We start from the raw sequence: 22,684 nt of genomic DNA on the forward strand, positions 1-22,684 counted from the left end.
GGTATGGGGGACTTTTGGGATAGCATTGGAAATGTAATTGAGGAAAATATGTAATAAAAATATTAAAAATAAAAAAAAAATAATAAATGACCGTTTTGCTCACATGTATGTCTGTGCACCACATGTGTGTCTGATGCACATGGACATAGAGTTACCAAGTTGTAAGATGCCATGTAGGTGTCGGGAATTGAACCTGGATCCAAGAACAAGCACTCTGACAGCAAGTGTTCGTCTCTCCGACCCTCTGTCATGCTTTGATTGGGTTGCTTTTGCTTTGCTCATTGATTGAAAAGAAAGCTGTGTGATTCTGTAGTACTAAAGTTGCACCTCTGAGACATCACTGAATATAAGTAGTAGGTTTTGAAGGTATTATTGTCTTGTTTCTGATTTAAAGAGAGTGGTATGTAGGATAATACAAGTTTTTAATATTCTTTGTCAGGTTAAGAAAGTTCTTTGCTGCTATGTTTTTGGAGAATTAATGTTGAATATGTTCAGGCTTTTTCTTCAGCTATGAAGAAGATAATATGATGCTTCAAAATTCTTCTAATCTAGTATGATTCATTATATTCAACTTAGATGAATAAATTTTATTGGCACATTTTTAATGCAACCTAATTTACTATACCAACATTTTACATAGAAATTCCACATCTCATTGCAAATATTAAATGTTTTAAGTGTTCAGTAAAAATGTTCAATAGAAAACATTTCATGTCTATATTCACATATGAGATGAGCCTGTATTTTTATTTTATCATATTATTAGTTTTGATTTTTTTTTGTATCAATGTTCTTTTGGCTTTTTAAAATAGATTGGAGCTTACAGTGTTTGATTTTATGTTAAATGACCAGACCTCAGTGCCAAGACAATGAATCCGACATTATTCAGGGTGTTTGTAGATGCTTGGCACATCATTGTAGGTAATGTTGAGATTGATGGGCCTGTGTTAAAGCAAGTTAGACTGTAATGGGAGTGGGTCTCCTCGTCCATTGGTTGAAGGCCTAATGGCATAAAGATGTCACCCAAATAAGGATTTCTTTCAGAAGAAATGAGACTATAACTCTTTGTTGTGTCTACTCTGGCCTGTCTGCTAATGCTGCAGGTTTTAAACATCCACCTTCACAATCCTCTAGGCCAGTTCCTACTTTAATTCCCCCTCCCCTCATTGTCTTATCTACCTACATACACAGAGTGCATGCACATGATAGCATGTTGTACTGTTTCACTGAAGAGCCCTAATTCAGAGCATTCCGGATTTATTGGGGAGTTTTGTATAATTCTTTGTTAGCTGGTGTGCCATTCATTTCTGCTGCTTTTATTGTGCTTTACCTTGCTTTGAATGTACTCTGCTCTTCTGTTTCTGACATCAGAAGATAAGCACACACTTGTTTCTTTAGCACACTTTCTACCTTTTTGTACCATATTAATAGGGCCACATCAGCTTCCTTTTGACTGACCATATGCTATTTCTTAAGCGTGTACTTCCAAACAGTTCATCTTATTCTGCTTTGGCTGTAACTTTTAGAGGAAGCAAGTAACAAACTTTTAAATGCAAAGATGATGATCTTTTCTTGAAATTTACCTTTGTTAGTGGTGATGGTGGTGATGGTGGTGATGGTGATGGTGGTTAATTGGTTGGTTTTGTTTAGTTTTCAGGCCTTCTCCCCTGTGTAGTCCAGGCTGGCCTGGAACGCACAGTCCTCCTGTTTCTGCCTTCCCAGTGCTATGATTATAGGAATGTACCACCTTACCTAAATTTTTAACCATTTTTAGCCATCCAATTTTTTTATTTGGTTAAGTCTTCCTGTTTCTTTTTCATCTTCTTTTTAAAGTTCTTTGTGTATCTTTCCTTTTTAACCAATAAGAATCTTTGACATAGTCTTTGTTCTCCCTTCTTAATCTCCAACACATGCTGATTTGAGATTACAGGAGCACACCATCTCACCTGATTTTACTACTTATTAGCAATTCGTAGCATAATATACAGTAGGCTGGGAAGTCATAGTGCACACCTTTAATCCCAGCACTTGTGAGGCAGAGGAGGCAGCTCTCTTGAGTTTGAGACCAGCCTCGTTTACATAGCAAGCTCCAGGACAGCCAAAGCTAGGCAGAGAAACCCTGTCTCAAAAAAACAAAAAGAGCTCCCCCACCCCATGCTATCCCCCAAAGTAAACAGAAGTCGAATCAGTAAACTACCATTCACTCATACCAAATATGTAATGAATCTTAAGTTTAAATTGGTGCATACAGGTATACAAAAGTCTTCCCAGGTTGAACGAAAGTAAAACATTACAAAAACCTCTTTATATCATCTTTGTTAAATTCAAAACTAAAATGTCCATACATTATTTACAAGTATTGGGTGACCATTGGGTGATGGTGACTTCAGTCTGGGGGCAGGGGAGCAATGGCGCTTAAGTTAGGTAGGTGGTTTTAACATATCACTTCCTGTTTAAAAATAGAGATAGTTGGAGAAAATGTGAGGTGCAATTTTAGTTGTTGTCATGTATGTGTTGTCATTTGACTTTCTACTGAGTGTTTCTTAGCAGAGTACAGACCTGAATTATCAATGTCATCTCTCTTAAAAAGGAAACCTGCCTAGCTGATTGTGGTTCATCCACACGTGGTTTGGGTCTCAGCTACATAGTGAGTTTGAAGCACAGGCAACATGAGACCCTATCTTAAAAAAACTGGTAATAATTAGGAAATATGCACTTGGTCAGTACTTTTATGTGTCTCCCCACTGCTCTGTCCCAGCACTTTGAACTATGCTTGGTGCATAGTAAACACTGAGTATAAGTATCTGTTAGTAGATGATACTGAGAATATAACCTAAATTTTGTTTTGTTTTTGTTCTGTTTTTGAGACATGGTTTCTGTATGTAATCTGGCTGTCCTGCCTGGAGCTTACCCTGTAGACCAGGCTGGCCTTGAACCACAGAGATCCTCCTACCTCTCCTTCCTGGGTGCTGGGATTAAAAGTGTTCGCCATCCTGCCTGGCTTAAATATTTTAGACATAACAAAAGAATCAGTCAAAAAAATGTTCGCCTTCTTGTCTTTCAGATATGGGTAAATGTCACCTTACCAAAGGCAGACAAGCTCTAGAGATCCGCAGCAGCTTGTCTGAAAAGAGAGCACTTACTGATCCAGTCCAGGGAGCACCTTGCTCTGCAGAGGCTCTGGTGCGCAATCTACAGTGGGCCAAGGCTCATGGTAAGCCAAAGTCTGTTTCTTGTGAGAGTGTTCTTTTTACTTTGTTTCTTGTTTGTTTATTTTGCTTTGGTTTTTGAGGTAGCGTCTCTCTATGTAGCCCTGGCTGGCCTGAACTATAGACCAGGCTGGCCCCAGTTCACATAGACCAGGCTGGCCCCAGTTCCCAGATGCACTTACCTATAACTGTAGACCAGGCTGGCCCCAGTTCACATAGACCAGGCTGGCCCTAGTTCCCAGATGCACTTACCTCTGCTTCCTGGATGCTGAGATTCAAGGTGTTTCCATGCTCAGCTAGCTGTAAGCTTCTTTTTATTCTAAGTACACAGTTTTCTCCTAAATTTTACAGTGAGATTGAGATGGGTGGGGACCAGGTATAGTGGTGTACACCTGTGATCCCAGCATTTGGAAGGCTGAGACAGGAAGATCATGAGTTCCTTGCTGTCTGGACACACGACAAGATGCTACCTCAAAAGAACAAGTGTTCATCCAGGAGGCAATTCCAAAGCTAATGTTTCAGCTGTACACATTACACTGACTTATGCTGGAAATACCAAATTATTTCATTTATTAGTGAAACCTGATGTTTGTTTGTTTGTTTGTTTTTATCTTTTGAAAAAGGTAGCCCCGGCTAGCCTAGAACTCCAAAACTTATATAATCATGTTTAATTCTTCTGTTCTGAAAGTGAGCTTAACTTTTCATTTTTGTGGAATACAGACAAGCCTTTAACTTCACCACACTGTGACTGTTGAAATATGCAGCTGTCAGGAATCAACAGGCCTGGAGCCTACCGTACGCTCAGCTTGTCTAAGGCTAAGGAGCAGTCCCTGTCACATAGGGTTGCTAGGTGACGACAAGGTCACCTATGGAGCCAACACACTCATAACTATTATTGTCATGCTAGCTATGACACTTAATTGCTGGATGGAGTGGCAAAGACAAAAAGGTGAAGAGAAAATCATATTTATAGTTTAATGACCTTCTGGTAGTTTTTTATAGTATAGAAAAAATAAGCTTGAATTACTGCCTGAAGGATGGACTTTGGATTTTCTGTAAAATTCTCCAATATGATAGACTCTGAATCTCTTACGGAGGATGTTAGAGCACGCACGTTATAGGGTAAAATGCTGTAAGTATGTCACCATTGGATACCTGTATGGTTAGTTAACATTGTCCTTTCCACAAATATATATACATATACATATATATATACATGGGTGTGTGTGTGTGTGTGTGTGTGTGTGTGTGTGTGCATATATCCATCTGAACAACACAAACAGAATTACAATGGTGAAGAGGAGCATTAAGGGATAGGGTATAGCTTAGGAGTTGAAGTTTACCTGACACAGACGCAGTCTGAAGTTGAGGTGTCAGCACCACACCACAGAAATAAAAATAAATAAACTTAACAATAAACAAAACCTTTCATAAAACAAAACCAAATGGGTATGACAGTACACACCTGCAATCCTAGCCCTTGAGACTCTGAGGCAGGAGGATTGAAAGTTAAAAGCTATCCTGGTCTTGTTAGGGAGTTCCAGGTTAGTCTGAGCTACACAGACCCTATCACCCTATCTCAAAAACCAGGGAGAAAGATACTTAAATCATGTATATCATTTATTTCATATTTTAATCCCACACAGACTTTAAAAAAATAACCCTGTTTTAGATATATTTTAGTAAATTGGGTGGTGATGGCGCACACCTTTAATCCCAGCACTCAGGAGGCAGAGGCAGGGGAGATATCTGTAAATTCAAAGCCAATCTGGTCGACAGAGCAAGTTCCAGGACAGCCAGCTCTACAAAGAGAAATCTTGTCTCAAGAAAAAAAGAAGTGGGGAGAGGATAGGGGATTTTCAGGGGGGAAACCAGGAAAGGGGATAACATTTGAAATGTAAAGAAAGAAAATGTTTTAGTGAAACTAGTATTGTTTATATTTTATGTCAATTAAAAACAGTATGGCATATGTAAGAACAATCAAATAGTGATCTCCAACAATTCCTAAGCATTAAATCTATGAAATATTGACTAATAGAAAAATATCAAAACTCCAAAATACTGAGGCTATTCAGGAGTAGCAGAATGACTAGTTAACAAATTATCGTGGCCGCTTGGTGACATTACAGTTTGTAAAAATTCTTGTTAGCATGTGAGGTTTTAGCTTAATCTTAGATTGCTTACCTAGAATGTGCAAGACCCTGTGCTTTATCCCCAACATCACACCCCAGACACACACACACACACAAGTTCTTGTCATAAAGATCGAGTCATTAATAAAAGTCTCTATATATTTTATTACTACTAGAAAAACCATATATGCCGATGGCAAAGAGTGAGAGTAAGTGAAAGTTTCGGCTTTTGGTCTGTTTGTGTGTATGTTTCAGTAGTAACATTACCTAATATTTTTAAGCAAAGAATCTAACCTGTTCTGCCCATGCAGATATTTATTATCCATCAGAAAATTTACCAACGACTCTTTACATGATATTTTTATAAGTTGTTTCTCCCGTTCTTTTCCAGAACTTCCAGAAAGTATGTGCCTTAAATTTCAGTGTGGTGTTCACATTCAATTAGGATTTGCCGCAGAGTTCTCCAATGTCATGATAATCTACACAAGTATAGTCCACAAACCACCTGAGATAATAATGTGTGACGCCTATGTTACTGATTTCCCTCTTGTAAGTGTCTTGTTTCTTATGTCTAAAATACACTGATAACTTCTCACTTATTAAAGACTGAATTTTGAAATAAGGCTGTAGCTTGGGGAGAGAGTGCTTGCCTAGCAGGCCTAAGGCCCTATGTTCTATCCCCAGTATCAGAAGAAAATAATAAACTTCTAAAAACATAAAAGTTCAGCTGAGCAGTGGTGGCGTACTCCTTTAATTCCAGCCCTTGGGAGGCAGAGGCATGTGTATTTCTGTGAGTTCGAGGCCAGCCTGGTCTACAAAGTGAATTCTAGGGTAGCCAAGGCTACACAGAGAAACTCTGTTCCAGAAAGCAAAACCAAAAGCCACATGAACCAAAAAACAAAATCCGCAAAAATCAGTGATAAGTATGAAAGAAGTTTATGTGCTTCTATGCATGCTTACTTGTGTAACGCTGATCCTGGTGTTTAATAACTGCCATTAATACCTTAAGTTTGTCAACTTCAGAAGTGTCTAAATTGAATTTTTAATTCACTCAGAAAGTATGTGTTTAGTATAGTCTCTAAATAGAATTGTGAGAAAAATGTAATTTATATATTGAAGGGGTGTGTGGTGTGGATGTGTATAAACAAATGTCATGGGTGACATTATTAGAACATACAACTTACTGCTAGAGCTGGAGAAACGTCTCAGAGGTTAAGGACACTTACTGCTCTTGCAGAGAACTGGAGTTCAGCACCCACATCAGCCAGGTCACGACCCCCGGTAACTCCAGTTCCAGGACATCCAGCATCCTTTGGCCTCCAGAGGCACCCATATTCATGTGATAACATACACTCACCCAGGCACACACATACATAAATTTTATATATATATATATATATATATATATATATATGTGTGTGTGTGTGTGTGTGTATGTGTGATATATATATATCATACATATATATAAATTTTATATATGTGTATGTGATATATATATATATATATCATACATATATGTGTATATATGAAAGACTTGTCAATCTATGGTAGCTGTAGGAAGAACATTTAGTTCTGATATCACTTTGGACTAGTTTAAAGAAACCAGTAAGTATTTTTTCCCCTGTGTATGAGTGACAATTTAAGAAGTAAGGACTAAGAGAAAAAGAAATCACAAATATCACTTATTACTTATAGAGGCTTCATGAAGGGCATAGTTTCATGTGAGCGCGAATTATGTAACGTGGAACCCCCAAAGTAGAAAGGTCCACCCTGCCTGCTGTCATGGCTACAGTGTGTAAAATAAACCTCCCTTGAGATAGTCCAGAAAGACCAATAGGCTTCCCTCTGTAGGAGCAGAGCGCCCCATGTTTTTCAATAGTGGGTTGGCAAGAAGAAGGAGGAGGGAGAGGAGGAGGAAGAAGAAGGAAAAAGAGCTAATTTTTATCTTGCTCATTTATTTTCTAAGTATTCTATGCATATGAATCTTCCTGCAACTTCCCAAAATGATAATAAAGACAGAGAACCCAGGACTGAAAACTGGAACAGATTACAAGTGTTTCAAAGAATAGTTGTAAAGCCAACTATCCTTTCAGAGATAACCTGAAGTGTTTTTAATGTAGCTACTTTAAAAATGTATAGAATCTAGAATACCCATGGCAACTTATGGCCCTAGAAAATTATTTTCCTGTTTCTTTAGTCCTCTATAAGGGATTACCTATTCAAGCTAGTGCTCATGAGAGAACAGAATCTGTGAAGATATTTTATGTTATACACAATGATATAACTTCCATTGATTGCATCATAGACATTTACTGTCTTGGGTTTTTGTTTTTTTTTTAGGACCTAGATATTGATCCAAAACATGCAAACAAGGGGACTCCTGAAGAAACTGGCAGCTACTTAGTATCAAAAGACCTTCCCAAGCACTGCCTCTACACTAGACTCAGCTCACTACAAAAATTAAAGGTCACTGCTTTTCCTGTTTCCAGCAGCTAACAAAAAAGCTGTGGGGCTAAGGCTGATTGTGGCATCGTCCAGGGATGCGCTGCTTCGTTTGGGAACTAACCTGGAGCAGCAGTAACTACAGTGGCCTTCTCAGCGGTGCTTTGGCATTCAACTCTGCCTCTGTCACTGGCCTAGGGACATCTGTCTTCTCTGCTGTTGAGAAGTTAGGCATATGGTGGATAGTCCACTTTTGAATGAGATACATTTTTAAGTGATGCTTTCTTTGTTTTAACTTCAGCAAAACACAGCAAATTAAAATAGGAATTGCTCTTTATTCGAATTCTTGCCAACTAACAAATGAGGCTCTGATTCTGTCTATTTCATCCCTTCTCCCATTATCTGATTGAGTTACTGTCTCGTAGTATTTTCAAGCAGCTTAGGCTTTAAGTGTGTGTGTAAAGCGGGGAGGGGCATGTTCACTTTAAGGGAGCCTGTTTCTAGTTACAGGGAAGGATGAATTCCCAGTGCCTCAGCTGCTGGAAACTGCCTTTCACAGTCCAGCAGACGTGGGAAGTTTTGCAACTTACTTTAGTAAGAACTAGAATTCTATTAACAGATAAGAGTGGAGTGATACGGCCTGCCTTTTGCTTGGGGAGTTAGAAAGGATGCCTTCAGGATTTGGAACCTCAGAGAGGGAGCTGAGTGGGGCTTTGGGGTAGGGCAGGGGTGCCACGTCACAGCCTCCACAGTTAGTAAGCCTGGCACACTTCTTCTCGTTTTCAGGAACATCTGATCTTCACAGTCTGTCTGTCGTATCAGTATTCAGGACTAGAAGACACTGTGGAGGAGAAGCAGGAGGTGAACGTGGGGAAGCCTCTGATTGCCAAGCTAGACATGCACCGAGGCCTGGGCAGGAAGACTTGCTTCCAAGCTTGTCGTATGCCTGACGAGCCGTACCACAGCTCCACATCTACCTCAGCAGGAGCGGGGCATTTCCATTCCTCTCAGGACTCATTCCATGATGTGTACCATTCACATGTTGGCAATGCAGACAGTGGTATGCCACCAGACAGGTGTCATTGCAGCCGGACTCCACACGCGTTCATTTCAAATTATCCCCCCCACCACTACTGCCAGTTTGGTAGAAGTAATGTGCCCGTAGAGACAACTGATGAAATGCCATTCAGTTTTTCTGACAGGCTTATGATTTCTGAAAACTGACCTTCATGGTTTTGAAAATTAGAATAGTTAGAGTAATCTCACATAAATTAACACATATAAAGTGAGGTGTGGTGAAAAGGCAAACATGTATGTATGGAGAGAAAACTAGCAACAACTCTTTTTATAGCAAGCTCTCAGGAATATGAGATATTGGAATTACGTTATTTAAGCTGGGCAGTGATGGCACACACTTTTAATCTCAGCACTCAGAAGTCAGAGGAAGGGGCAGATCTCTGAGTTTGAGACCAGCTTGGTGTACATAGTGAGTTCCAGGACAGCCAGAAATACACAGAGAAATCCTGTCTAACAACAACAACAAAAATTACATTATTTATCTAAACTGTCTTTTGCTTTTGTCCTGTTGTAAGACTTTGTGAATTAATTTGTTCTGTAAGAATGACGTGTGGGGCCTGTGAATATTGCTCAGTGGTACAGTGCTCAGCTAATGTGTGGAAGGTTCTGGACTTGCTCCTCATTACTAGAGGGGAAAATGAGTTATTAGAGTAAATATGTATGTGTATCAGATATTCTCATTTTGACCACTCATAAGAGCCATTATTATAGATTGAGTTATGTCATTAGCATGGAAAAAGAACCCTTTCTCTTTTTCAGAGTTATTTTATTTATGTGTACATGTGGAGGCCTGAGTGTATATGTGTGCTAATGGAGACCAGAAGAGGGCATCAGATACTGGAACTGGAATTACAGGCAGGTGTGAGCCACTCAGTGTGAATGTTAGAAGCTGAGCCCACTTCCTCTGCAAGTACTCTTAACATCTCTCAACCCCAGAAAGAACCTTTCAGTCACCAGGCTTAATAACTTCATTTTATCAATGGGAAAAACAGAGGCACTCTGTCTTACACTGGAGCACAGCTGAAGTCTCAGTTCTGGTCTCAAATTTCTCTTCCACTGCTTTCTACCCTTCAAGTGGTAAGTTAGAGTGAGGTGGTGCATGCCTTCAATCCCAGCACTCGGGAGGCAGAGGCAAATAGATCTCTGTGAGTTTAAGACCATCCTTGTCTACAAAGAAAGTCCAAGAGAGCCAGGGCTACACTGAGAAACCTGTCAAAAAAATTCTTAGAGCTAAGGTAATGACTCAGTTAATAGAGTGCCTGCTGCAAAGTGTGAAGACCAGAGATTGGATCCCAGAACCGACATAAAGGATGGGATCATAGACAAGCAAATCCTTGAGCTGTTTGGCCAGCCAAATCAATGACCTCTAGGGTCAGTGAAAGACTGTCTAAAATAATGTAGAAAGCAACTGAGGAAGACAGCCAATGTCAACCTTCAGTGTCCTGTTGTGTGTGTGTGCACATGTACTCACATAAAAACATACATACAGAGGTCTTGGAAGAATGCTAGCACAGAGAATAGGCATTTGGACTGCCTTGGGGTTTCTATTGCTATGATAAAATACCACGACCAAAAGCAACTGGGGAGGAAAAAGCTTATGTCAGGTTACAGCTCAGGTCATACTGCATCACTGAGGGAAGTCACCGATGCAGAGGCCATGGATGAGTGCTGCTTACTGGCTTGCTCTCCCAGGCTTAGTCTGCTTCCTTATAGCACTTAGGACCAGCATCCCACAGTGTGCTGGGTCCTCCCATATGACTCATCAATCAAGAAAATGCCCCACAGACCCTGCAGGCCAATCTGATGAAGAAGGCATTTTCTCAGTTGAGGTTCCTCTTCCAAAATGACTAGTTTGTGTCAAGCTAACAGAAAAACCGCCACTATATGGACATTTCCCTTAACATCTTTAAAGTGTGTGACCTTTCAAGTCTCTGGCTTGAGCACAAAGGTAACCTTGTCAATACGTCACAAATTCTTGTCAAATCCCATAGCCAGAGCTTAGGTAGCTGCTGTTCACATGGACACAAGTTTAACATGCCTATTTTACTTTTGTGGGCATTCTTAACAAACAGCCTAGTGTATTGTAAATTGTTTCCTGTTGTTTGAAACATCGGTAAGGCGGGGGGAACTAAATAAAATTAATTTTAAAAGATATGTTACAGGGGCTGGAAAGATGGCTCAGAGGTTAAGAGCACTGGCTGCTCTTCCAGAGGTCTTGAGTTCAATTCCCAGCAACCACATGGTGGCTCACAACCATCTGTAATGGGATCTGATACCCTTTTCTGGCCTGCAGACATGTATGCAGGCAGGACACTGTGTAAATAATAAATCTTATTTTTAAAAAGATTAAAAAAAAAACAGATAAGTTACAGTTGAATTATATTCACTCCAGAATTACTTTATAAAAGCAAAAGTGCATATTTAATATGACCAGTTGTTAATGTATAAAATATTCTGTGTAGCAACCCAGAACAGCAGAACAGTTCCTCTGCATTGGGATTATAGTTTTCTTTGCTTAGCTGTGTTTTCCTAATTGTATATACTGAATAACTGTTGTGTAACTTAAAATACAGATGAATACAATTATTATAAAGATGCACAGTTTTTTATAACTTTCTCTTGAAGACGCATGTTTATCTTTCTATAAACACACTCTTATATATGAGCACTAGCTGAGCATGCATATTTTTGTCATGAGTTCTAAAGGTGTTTGTTTCTAATTCATGTTACAATATGAGTAAACCTGAGCTGGGGATATAGCTCAGTCGGTGTGGGTGCTTGCTAGTACACCCAGAGTCTTGAGTTTGATCCACAACATCACCAAAACAAAGGCAATCTGCTCTTGCCTACACACCTTTGTCATGAAGTTTGAACAGGTTGGATCAACAGCATCGTAAATAATAAAACGGGTATGTGAATGTTTTCCAGTAAGTGGCTAGCTAGGCTTGAGAGCAGTGGACAACACTGCTTTCTGTTTGCAGAGATGAACATCTTCTATCCAGCCTCATTTAACCTTCAACAGGCTTGGAACTACAGACGAAGAAACTGGTTGTTGAACTAACTCGAAATGATGACTCAGATCTAGACCACAGTGCTGTTGCTGCTGTTACAAAATGATGGGAGAGTTATTGCAATGACTAAATCAGTGCCAACGCTGTGTTACATCAGGTGCTCATGCTTGATGGGAGAGGAAATAAAGATTTTTATGTCTAAGAGACAAAAGAAAAAAACTTTGAAGTCTGCAAGAAATCATTATCTTTTGACAGCAGAAGAATGATGTCTTGAATTAGGAGAGCTCGCGTGCAGGATCTTGGTTTTCTCCAACCACAACAGGAAACGGCTTCAAATAACTTTTGATTGGTTTGGGGTTTTTGGTTTGGTTTGGTTTGGTTTTTAGAAAGAGGGTCTCTAGTCCTAGTTGTCCTGAAGCTCTCTGTGTAAACCAGGGTGGTCTCAAACTCAGAGATCACTTGACTCTGCTTCCCAAGGGCTGGAATTAAAAGACATGCAATAACATGCCAGGGTTTCTGAAAACATTTCAACAATGTCTTAATAGCTCAGTCTTAATGAGAATATCCTCCCCTACCGTGTGTGTGTGTGTGTGTGTGTGTGTGTGTGTGTGTGTGTGTACATGAATATATGTACCCTCAGAGACCAGAATAGGTCCCCTGGAGCTAAAGTAGCATCCATTTTTCAGGCACCCAACACTAATCCAGTGCAAGAACAGCTTGTGCAGCCCTCTTTTAGACAGTGTATCTCACTGAAACTAGGGCTCACTGATTCAGCAAGATTAATTGCCAGTAAGCCCTAGGGATCCTCGTATCTGTCTACCCATTGCTGGGATTATACCACACCTGGGTTTTTACATAGGTTTGGGGCAAGCTCCGGTCCTTATAATGCTTATATAGCAAGCACTGTACAAAGTAATAACCAAATAAAAGTTTTATTGATGTTGAAATTTTCATAGAAGAAAATAATCTGCCATCTCTCAGATAAAAACCACAGGTCACATTAGAAATAACTGTTAAACTGGGTGTAATGGCACACCTTTAATTCCAGTACTCTGGAGGCAGAGGCAGGCGAATTTCTGAGTTCAAGAGCAGTCTGGTCAACAGGTCAACAAAGTGAGTTTCAGGACAGTCAGGGCTACACAGAGAAACTGTCAGATGGATGGATGGATGGGTGGGTGGATGGATGGATGGATTGATAGGTAAGTAGATAGATAGATAGATAGATAGATAGATAGATAGATAGATAGATAGATAGATAGATAGAATTTCTAAAGGACTTGGTCTAAACTAATGATGTTGATGTAGTCTGTTCAGTGAACAAGTCTATTCAGATAATACATTTTTTAAAACAGATTAGCTGGGCGTGGTGGCGCACGCCTTTAATCCCAGCACTTGGGAGGCAGAGGCAGGTGAATGTGAGTTCGAGGAGGACAGCCAGGGCTATACAGAGAAACTCGAAAAAACAAAAAATAAAATAAAATAAAAATAAAACATATTAGTTAACTTTTCTACTGCTGTGAAGAAACACCATGACCATGAACAAAGCAACTTACAGAAGTTTATTAGGGGTTCACAGTGTCAGAGGATGAGTGAGTCCGTGGTCACCATGTCCGGAAGAATAGCAGCAGGTCAGCACAGTGCTGGAGCAGTAACTGAGAACGTTCATCCTTATCTGCAAGTTGGAGGCAAAGCAAGAGCTAACTGGGAGTGGTACGGGCTTTTGAAACCTTAAATCTCTACCTTAAATCCCTACATTACCAAAAAGATCACACCCTTTCTATCCAAACGCTGACAAGCGTTCAAATATATGAGCCTATTTGGGCTGTTCTCATTCAAACCATCTCGTCTTTAACGTAGGTTTATAAGCTTTAGTTTTATTCCAACTTCATGTGGAATGGTCTTTTCTGAATTACAAAGTGTGTCTCTAATTTTGATCATCTGTAACAATCTGCAACATACTATCCTGACCTTGGTATCTGACCTCTTCTTCTCTTCGGTCCTCCATTCTCTTCTCACGTCAGGTAAGTGCTCCTTCTCGCATCAGGTATGTGCTCTTTGTTGCTCTTCTCACTTTCTCATTCAGACACAACTTGACCTCCCAGTGGAGTCCGGTGGTTTTCAGACTGCTCTAGTCGCTCTCCTTTGAAGGAAGAGGGGCTCCCCCTTCTGCTTCACGGAACAAGTCTGCTGTTATCTCTTTTACTTTCCAGGTAAGCCGTGGTTTGCACTGAAGTTTCTCAGACGAGGAGTTTTCTAGTCTCAGCAGTCCAGCTTTAGCTTGCCAAGTCTCCTTGCACATATAGCCACAATAGCACCAGACTGTACTGCAAAATAGAAAAGGGGGAAAAGATCCCAGTTAGCAGTGAGGAGTGGTGTCCCCACTCCTCTCAGAGAAGAGGGGCATCTGTGAGTCAGTCATCTTGAGCTGCTGGGGACGAGCACTTTTGATCCCTGGAGCAAATAGCACCAGATTTAGCCCTCAAGTCAACTGTAAGGTGTGGCCCGATGGCAGGTAGTGGCAATAAGACAAGGTACCATTTGCTACTCTCCTATTCAAATTAGTTTATGATTGCCAACTAAAAGGTAAGTTTCCCAAAGCATGCTTTTCCTCTGTTGTATCACAGGACTTTTACCCTGAAGGAGTGTCTGGGTTTGTCAAAGATCTTTTCTGCATCTAATGAGATGATCATGTAGGTTTTTTTTCCTCTTTCAATCTGTTTATAACTGGATCATATGTATTGATTTGCATATCTTGAACCACCCATGCATCTCTGGGATGAAGACTACTTGATCATGGTAGATGGCCTTTTTGATGCGTTCTCAGGTTCAGTTTGCAATTGAGATTTTTTTTTTTTTTTTGCACCAATGTTCGTAAGGGAGATTGGTCCATAATTCTTTTTCTTTGTTGTCTCTTTATGTTGTTTAGGTATCAGGGTAACTGTGGCCTGATTAAAATAATCAGGTAGTGTTCCTTCTGTTTCTGTTTTATGGAATAATTTAAAGAGTATCGTGCCAAGAACCAGCCTCTGCATGGAGAAAGGTTCTGGGGAAGGGGTGTCTGGGAGTGGTGGAGGAGGGGAGAGAACAACTGGAACAAATCGTGGATACAAGCTGACAGCCTGTGTTCCACTTGAGACAATTTTCCAGACAGCTCTCTGCTTGAGATGCCTCTCTCTTGCTAGGAAAAAAAAAAAAAAAAAAAAATCCTTAAACTCTCTGGAAAGCTCAGCTCTTGCAAATCAAAAGCCTAGTCTTTTATTTACATATCAACTCAATCATTACCCCAGGTTCCATTTTGATTATCTCATGAATGAGCAACCCCTGACCCCAGCCCCCTGTTTCTTAGAAAAAAAAACAAAACAGAAAATCCAGGGTGGATTTTTCTCCCCCCCCCCCCAACATTGCAAATGAATTTAGAGATCTGCCTGCCTTTTTAAGCACAGACAACAAATTTCGCTGGGTGGGTTCCAGTCCTGAGATTACCATTCCTACCAAGTCCTAGGCTGACCCTGAACTCAGGAATCTACCTGCCTTTGTAAGCACAAACAATAAACTTAGCTGGTGGAGAAAGATCCTGACAGAATGTAAAAGGTCACAGAAGCCCTGAAATTGGCAAAATAGATTTCATTGTTAGTAGAAGTAGCTTCACTGATTTAGAAAAATAGAGGTGCACAATGTTCTGGCCGCTCCTTGAACCGTGTGTCTGCCAATGTTCTGACCGTTCCTTGAACCCAGTGTGTGTGCCCACTGCTGCACCTCACTGCCAGGTGTTTGTGATATTGGTTGCTGGGATAGAGTTGGAAAATCTCCCCAGCAACCACAGCTGGGCCAATCCGGAGTTACTGCACCTGCATTAGACTCTTTCCTTAGACTCTTTCCTTGTTTTCCTCCCATACCCATTTCTTGAGAAATCAATCATTTTACATTGTTTAGATCTGGAAACCCCCTACTCCCCCTTTCTCCTTTCCCCCCTGAGGGCCTATAAAAACTGGGACCCCTTTCCCTTCGGGGTCGACTCCTCTACCCCTGCGTGGGATATGAGTCGTCCCCAGAGCTCTGGCTTTCTCCAAATAAAGCCTCTCGTGGTTTGCATCATGTTTGGTCTCTTGTGAGTTCTTGGGGGTCCGCTATTATCCCAAGGCTTAAGCGAGGGGCTCCTCTTGGGGTCTTTCAGTGGAATATATATATATATATATATATATATGCTGAGGAACCATCAACACTCTCTTGGCTCTGTTCCAGGGACAGGAACCATGTCACTCTGTCCCTTCCATGACCATGCAAATTATCAAAGCTAATTATCCTTTTTTTATAAAAAAGATTTATTTTATATATATGAGTACACTGTATCTGTCTTCAGACACACCAGAAGAGGGCATTGGATCCCATTCTATAGATGGTTGCTGGAAATTGAACTCAGGACCTCTGGAAGAGTAGTCAGTGCTCTTAACCGCTGAGCCATCTCTCCAGCCCTACTATTATCCTTTGAAAGTGGAATTCTGTGCTAAAACCATCTGGCCCTGGGCTTTTATTGTTTAGTAGATTTTAATGACTGTTTCTATTTCACTAGAGACTATAGATCTGTTTAGATTTCTTATCTGGTTTTGATTTAACTTTAGTAAGTGGTATATATCAAGAAAATTATTCATTTCTTTTATATTTTCCAATTTGGTGGAGTATAGTTCTTTTTAACGTATATCTTTATGATTCTCTAGAGTTCCTCCACGTCTGTTATGTCCCCCCTTTTGCCCCTAACTTAGTTGATTTGTATATTCACTCTGCCACTTAGATAATTTGCATAAGGGTTTGTCATATTACTGATTTTCTCAAACAATCAACTCTTTGTTTCATTGATCCTTTGTATTGTATTGTATTGTATTGTATTGTGTTGTGTTGTGCTGTGTTGTTTCTATGTTACTTATTTCAGCCCTGAGTTTGATTATCTTTTGCCATCCACTCCTTGAGTGTGTGTGCTTGTGTGTGGGTTTTGTTGCTTATTTGGTTGATTTTTGCTCTGGAGCGTTCAGATGTGCTCTTAAGTTACTAATACAAGGTCTGTTGTTTGTTTGTTTAATATAGTCCCTTAGTGCTGGAAATTTAGAACCACCTTCATTGTGTCCCATAAATTTGGTTAGGTTCTGTTTTCATTTTCATTCCATTCTAGAAAGTTTTTAATTTTTTCTTAACTTCTGTCTTGACAGCTTTTTTTATTCAGCAGTGACTTGTTCAGTTTCCATGAGTTTGTAAGCTTTTTTTTCTTTTTGTTGTTGTTTGTTTGTTGTTTTGTTGGTTAGTTTTTGTTTTTGTTGGTTGTTTCATTTGTTTGTTTGTTTGTTTGTTTGTTTGTTTGTGAAATAAGAGTTTCTCTGTGTAGTCCTGGCTGTCCTGGAACTCATTCTATAGACCAGGCTGGTCTCCAACTCAGAGATCTGCCTGCCTCTGCCTCCTGAGTGCTGGGATTAAAGGTATGTGCCACCACCATCCAGCCTTTCTATTGTTTCTGTTGTTACTGATACCGAGCCATGGTGGTCAGATAGGATGCAGGCTGTTATTTTAAGTTTCTTGCATCTGTTAGGACTTGCTTTGTGTGCAATTATATGGTAAGTTTTTGAGAAAGTTCCTTGAGGTGCTGAGGAAAAGGTGTATCTTTAGTGTTTGGGTGGCATATTCTATAAACATCAGTTAGCTCCAGCATCCCTCTGTTTAGTTTTGTCTGGATGACTAGTTTGTTAACAAGAGTGGGTAATTGAAGTCTCCCACTATTACTGTGTGAAGGTCAAATGTGAATCTTAGCTGTGGTAGTTTCTTGTTTGTTTGTTTATGAACTTGAGTGTCCTTGTGTTTAGTTCATAAATCTTTAGAATTTAAATATCCTCTTGGTGGATTTTTCCTTTGATGAGTATATAGTTGTTGGTTGTTAGGGTCCAGATATCCAAAACAACTCTATCAGGCACGAGAGCCCATGTGAAGCAAGATTTTTATTTTAATTAGGCAGCAGAAACTGACTGGTCAGCGACAACAGCACAGACTCAGAAGCTGACTGTGTCCTTGAATGTTCATCTTAGGAAGTATTTAAACAAATGATGACAATAATTTATTGTAATCGAGCTGCTACTGATCAATCAGGGCCACAGAACAGACTTGGGTGGTAGGTGAGCTAACACACACACCAACACACACACACACACACACACACACACACCAGCCGGAATGTTACAGAGCTTTTAAGCTTGAAAACCACAAATATCTGTACCAAGTTACAGTAACAATTTCCCATCAATCAGAATCATTTGTTCTTCTATGTTTAAGAACAATCATTGTGTTTTAGGGAACAAAAAAGGAATAAGGAGGAAACTAGGTAGCCATCTGGAAAGCTCGCCAGAGTCTGGGAGTTTGAATCTCACCTTATGATCAAAATCGAGTCTGAAAACAGAATGGCAGCACTTAGGATAAGTCTCTTTTGTTGGATCCCAACAGAGTGTCTGTCCTTATCTCTTCTGATTAGTTCTGGCTTGAAGTCTGTTTTGTCAGATACTAAAATGACTGTGCTTCTTTAGGTCTATTCACTTGGAATATTGTTTTCACCCATTTACCCTGAGGTAATGTCTATCTTTGATGTTGTTGAGGTCTGCCCCTGTCCCCAGCATAGCTGTGGCCAGATATTTCGTACTATTGTTGTAATATGCTTGCCAGTTATTGACACAGAAAAATAACTTGACTCAGAGCAGGGTCACACTGACCACATACCCTGCTATGTTCTGTATGTTCTGAGGTTTGGTAATCTTAAGAAATTCCACATCTATAAGCTCCACTGAGGACCCATCTGAACAAAGGTCAGTTAGAGCTGTCTGTCTAGCTTAGCCAAAATAGTCTAAGTCAGAGCCAACCACTGGGCAGCACTTCCTGCACCTACACGTGGTTTTTTTCTTTTATAAACCAGCTCTGAGAAATGTTCATGGTTGTGGCTCAGCCCCTGAATTCTGAGCTATAGCCCTGATTGATCAGTGTTAGGATGTGGGTTCAATAAACCATCCCTATCTGAGATCTGTGTTTGTGTGGCCTGTGGGCGATGCTTGCATCCCAACAATGTTAAAGTGAGTTTCTTAGGATCAGCAGAAGGATGGGTCCTATTTTTTAATACTGTCTGTTCGTCTGTGTCTTACTATTGGGGAATTAAGGCCATTGGTGTTGAGAGTTACCAATGAGCAACGTTTGTTGATTCCTGTTATTTTTGTTGTGGTGGCGGTGGTGGTGTGGGGTTTCCCGTCTTTTGATTTGCTAGCCTAAGATTACTTATTCCTTGTATTCTCTTTAGGTTGAGATTTTCCTTCTAGCTCCCTTCTATAGAGCTAGGTTTGTAGTAGATCCTGATTTGAATTTCGTTATCTATTGCAATTGAAAGTTTTGCTAGGTATAGTAATCTGGGCTGGCATCTATGGTCCCTGGGAGTCCATAGAACACCTGTCTAGGTCCTTCTGGCTTTTAGAGTCTTCACTGAAAATGCAAGTGTTATTCTTTTTTAAAATATTTATTTATTTATTTTATGTGAGTACACTGTTGCTGTCTTCAGACACACCAGAAGAGGGCATCTGATCTCATTACAGATGGTTGCAAGCCACCATGTGGTTGCTGGGTTCAGGACCTCTGGAAGAGCAGTCAGTGCTCTTAACCAGTGAGCCATCTCTCCATCCCCCAACACCTAGATTTTTTTATTTCCAGTTTTCCCTCAGTTTGGGCTTTCTTTAATGGTTTTATTTCTCCTTCCTTGTCTTGATTTGTTTTCTCATTCATTCCACTATATGTTGATGTTTTCATTAATAGATCTGTTAATTTCCTCTTTATGGTTCTTGAATATATACTATTTTGGAGACCTTGCCTTGTGATTCGGCTCTATTGCACTTCTCAGGCCCTACTGTAGTATGGATACTGGGTTCCGCTGGAGGCATACTGTCTTGTTTGTTATTAATGGTGCTTTGCACTGGTGTCTAGGCATCTGGTTTTGAGATGACTGTGAGTCTAGGTGTTGATATCTGGTTTTGTCTTTTTGGGTGGGTGATCCATTTCTTGGTTTCTCTTGCCTACTCTGAATCTTGGGAACTTGTGTTGGCTGTGGGTTGCCTGGTAGGGAGTACTTCTGCGTCTCTGCCAAGTTTGGCCACTCATGGTCCAAGACAGAATGTATTTCTAGGTACCAGAAACTGACACAAAGGAATGGGGAAGGGATAGATGGAAACTAAAAGGGTCTACAGGACAGCGGAAAGCTGGGTTTGCCACGAGGTTTAGCAGAGTCCCCAGGAAGTAGAATCAGAGAAGGAGAACAGTTCCCTGCAAATGGTCTGCTACAGGACTGGGGATGAGACCGTACAACTGAAGAACAGAAGGACAGTGAAGATCTCCTGTCTCATTTCCAGGCCAGTGGAGAGGAAGCTGGGCCCAACAGGAGGATCTGCAGAGACCTAGGGAGTGGAGGCAGAGTGGCCAGGCCCCAGGCAGTGGTCTGCCTCAAGGCTGGGGGTGAGACTGGGGAACTGGACACAGAGGACAGAAAGGAGAAAGAAGAGGCCTGCCTGATCACCAGATGCCATTACCAGTCGGGTTCCAGGCACAGAATGTGGTGCCTCCCGGTGTGGGCAGCTAGATAAAGGGATGGGATGATGGAGGAAGGAGGAGGGAAGAAGGGCAAGATCTGTGAGTCCCCTGGGAATGTGGCAGAGGGGCAAGAAAGGTCTCATCAGGTAGACTGCTACCCATATTTTTTTTTTAATTAAAGACTTTAAAAAACTTTACTAGAGAATCTTTAGACTTTCAGCAAAGTAGCAGAATACAAAATTAACAGACAAAACACAGTTTTTTTGTGTATCAACAGTAAACTTTCTGAGAAAGAAGTCAGATTAAAAAAAAAAATCCGGGCTGGTGAGATGGCTCAGTGGGTAAGAGCACCTGACTGCTCTTCCGAAGGTCCAGAGTTCAAATCCCAGCAACCACATGGTGGCTCACAACCATCCGTAACGAGATCTGGCGCCCTCTTCTGGAGTGTCTGAAGACAGCTACAGTGTACTTACATATAATAAATAAATAAATCTTTTTAAAAAAAAATCATTTTACAGATGGGTTGTCTTAGTCAGGGTTTGTATTCCTGCACAAACATCATGACCAAGAAGCAAGTTGGGGAGGAAAGGGTTTATTCAGCTTACACTTCCACATTGCTGTTGACACCAAAGGAAGTCAGGACAAGAACTCACACAGGGCAGGAACTTGGAGGCAGAAGCTGATGGAGAGGCATGGAGGGATGTTGTTTACTGGCTTGCTTTTCCTTGCTTGCTCAGCTTGCTTTCTTATAGAACCCAGGACTACCAGCCTAGGGATGGCACCACCCACAATTAGCCCTCCCACCCTTGATCTCTAATTGAGAAAATGCCTTACAGCTGGATCTCATGGAGGCATTGCCTCAAGGGAGGCTCCTTTCTCTGTGACAACTCCAGCTTGTGTCAAGTTGACACACAAATCCAGCCAATACCTGGGTGATGGTGGCACATATCTTTAATCCCAGTACTCCAGAGGCAGAGGTAGGCAGATGTCTGTGAGTTCAAGGTCATCCTGGTCTACAGAGCAAGTTCCAGGACAGCCTGGGTTACACAGAGAAACAACAAACAAAAAACAAAACAAACAAACAAATAAAAAAATGCCATTTACAATAGAATAGCAAAACATGAAAACAACCAGTAATCAACATAACCCAGGAAGTGAGAGCCTTCTACAATAAAAACCTAAAAATCTAAAACACAGAAACACAAACTTAAGGAAGACTGTAGCCTACAGTGACCTCCCATATGTAGGAATTGGCAGAATGAACCTACTGAAAATGACAATATTACCAAAAAACCATCTACAGATTCAATGTAATCTCACTCAAAATGCCAATGACATCATCCCTCACAAAACTATAGAAGGGAAGAACTGCAGGACTGTGACAAGATATATTTTTGTTGTTTTGAGCCACAAGGCCAGTGGCAATTTTACCATAGCCCTGAGAGAGAGAGACGGCGTGGCCTTTTAATTTTTCTTTTTTTTTTTTATAAATCTTTTTTAAAAAAGATTTATTTATTTTTATTATATATAAATACACTGTAGCTGTCTTCAGACACTCCAGAAGAGGGAGTCAGATCTCATTATGGATGGTTGTGAGCCACCATGTGGTTGCTAGGATTTGAACTTCAGACCTTCGGAAGAGCAGTCGGGTGCTCTTACCCACTGAGCCATCTCACCAGCCCTAATTTTTTTTAAAGATGTATTTATGTACACTATAGCTCTCCCAACACACCAGAAGAGGGCATTGGATCCCATTACAGATAGTTGTGAGCCATCGTGTGGTTGCTGGGAATTGAACTCAGGACCTCTGGAAGAGCAGTCAGTGCTCTTAACCACTGAGCCATCTCTCCAGCCCGGTCTTTTACTTTTTTATTTTTATATTATATTAAATTTTTGAAACAGGGTCTTGCTATGTAGTCCTGGATGTGTTTTGCACCTCACTGTGTAGACAGGCTGGCTTCAAACTCACAGAAATCTTCCTGCCCCTGCTTCTCGAATGCTGGAATTAAATGTGTGTGCCACCACACCCAGCCAACTTTTTTTTTAAAAATTATTATAATTTTATTTATTTTGGTCAATGCATGCCACCATAGGCATGTGAAGATCGGAGGACAGCTGTAGGAGTCAGTTCTCCTACCATGTGGGATGAGTTTTGAGATGGAATTCAAGTCACCAGGCTTGGTGACAGGTAACTTAATTAACTGTTGAACAGAATCGTCAACCA

At 40.6% G+C, this 22,684-nt stretch overlaps 1 protein-coding gene across 2 annotated transcripts in view; it reads left to right on the forward strand.

Annotated features, from left to right (window-relative positions):
• Malt1 (MALT1 paracaspase) overlaps positions 1–11,036 on the forward strand; it is a 48,852-nt gene extending 37,816 nt beyond the window's left edge. The window contains exons 13-16 of one of the 2 annotated variants that reach the window (XM_021150578.2): positions 3,065–3,214; positions 5,733–5,890; positions 7,682–7,807; positions 8,570–11,036. In XM_021150578.2, the coding sequence (XP_021006237.1) occupies positions 3,065–3,214; positions 5,733–5,890; positions 7,682–7,807; positions 8,570–9,007 (872 nt within the window). In that variant the 3' untranslated portion in view covers positions 9,008–11,036. The remainder of the gene's footprint in view (positions 1–3,064; positions 3,215–5,732; positions 5,891–7,681; positions 7,808–8,569) is intronic. The other variant, XM_021150577.2, reaches the window with a different exon arrangement.
• Positions 11,037–22,684: the final 11,648 nt, after the last annotated feature.

The sequence above is a fragment of the Mus caroli genome, chromosome 18 (genome assembly GCF_900094665.2).
Source record: "Mus caroli chromosome 18, CAROLI_EIJ_v1.1, whole genome shotgun sequence".
Classification (NCBI taxonomy): Eukaryota; Metazoa; Chordata; class Mammalia; order Rodentia; family Muridae; genus Mus; species Mus caroli.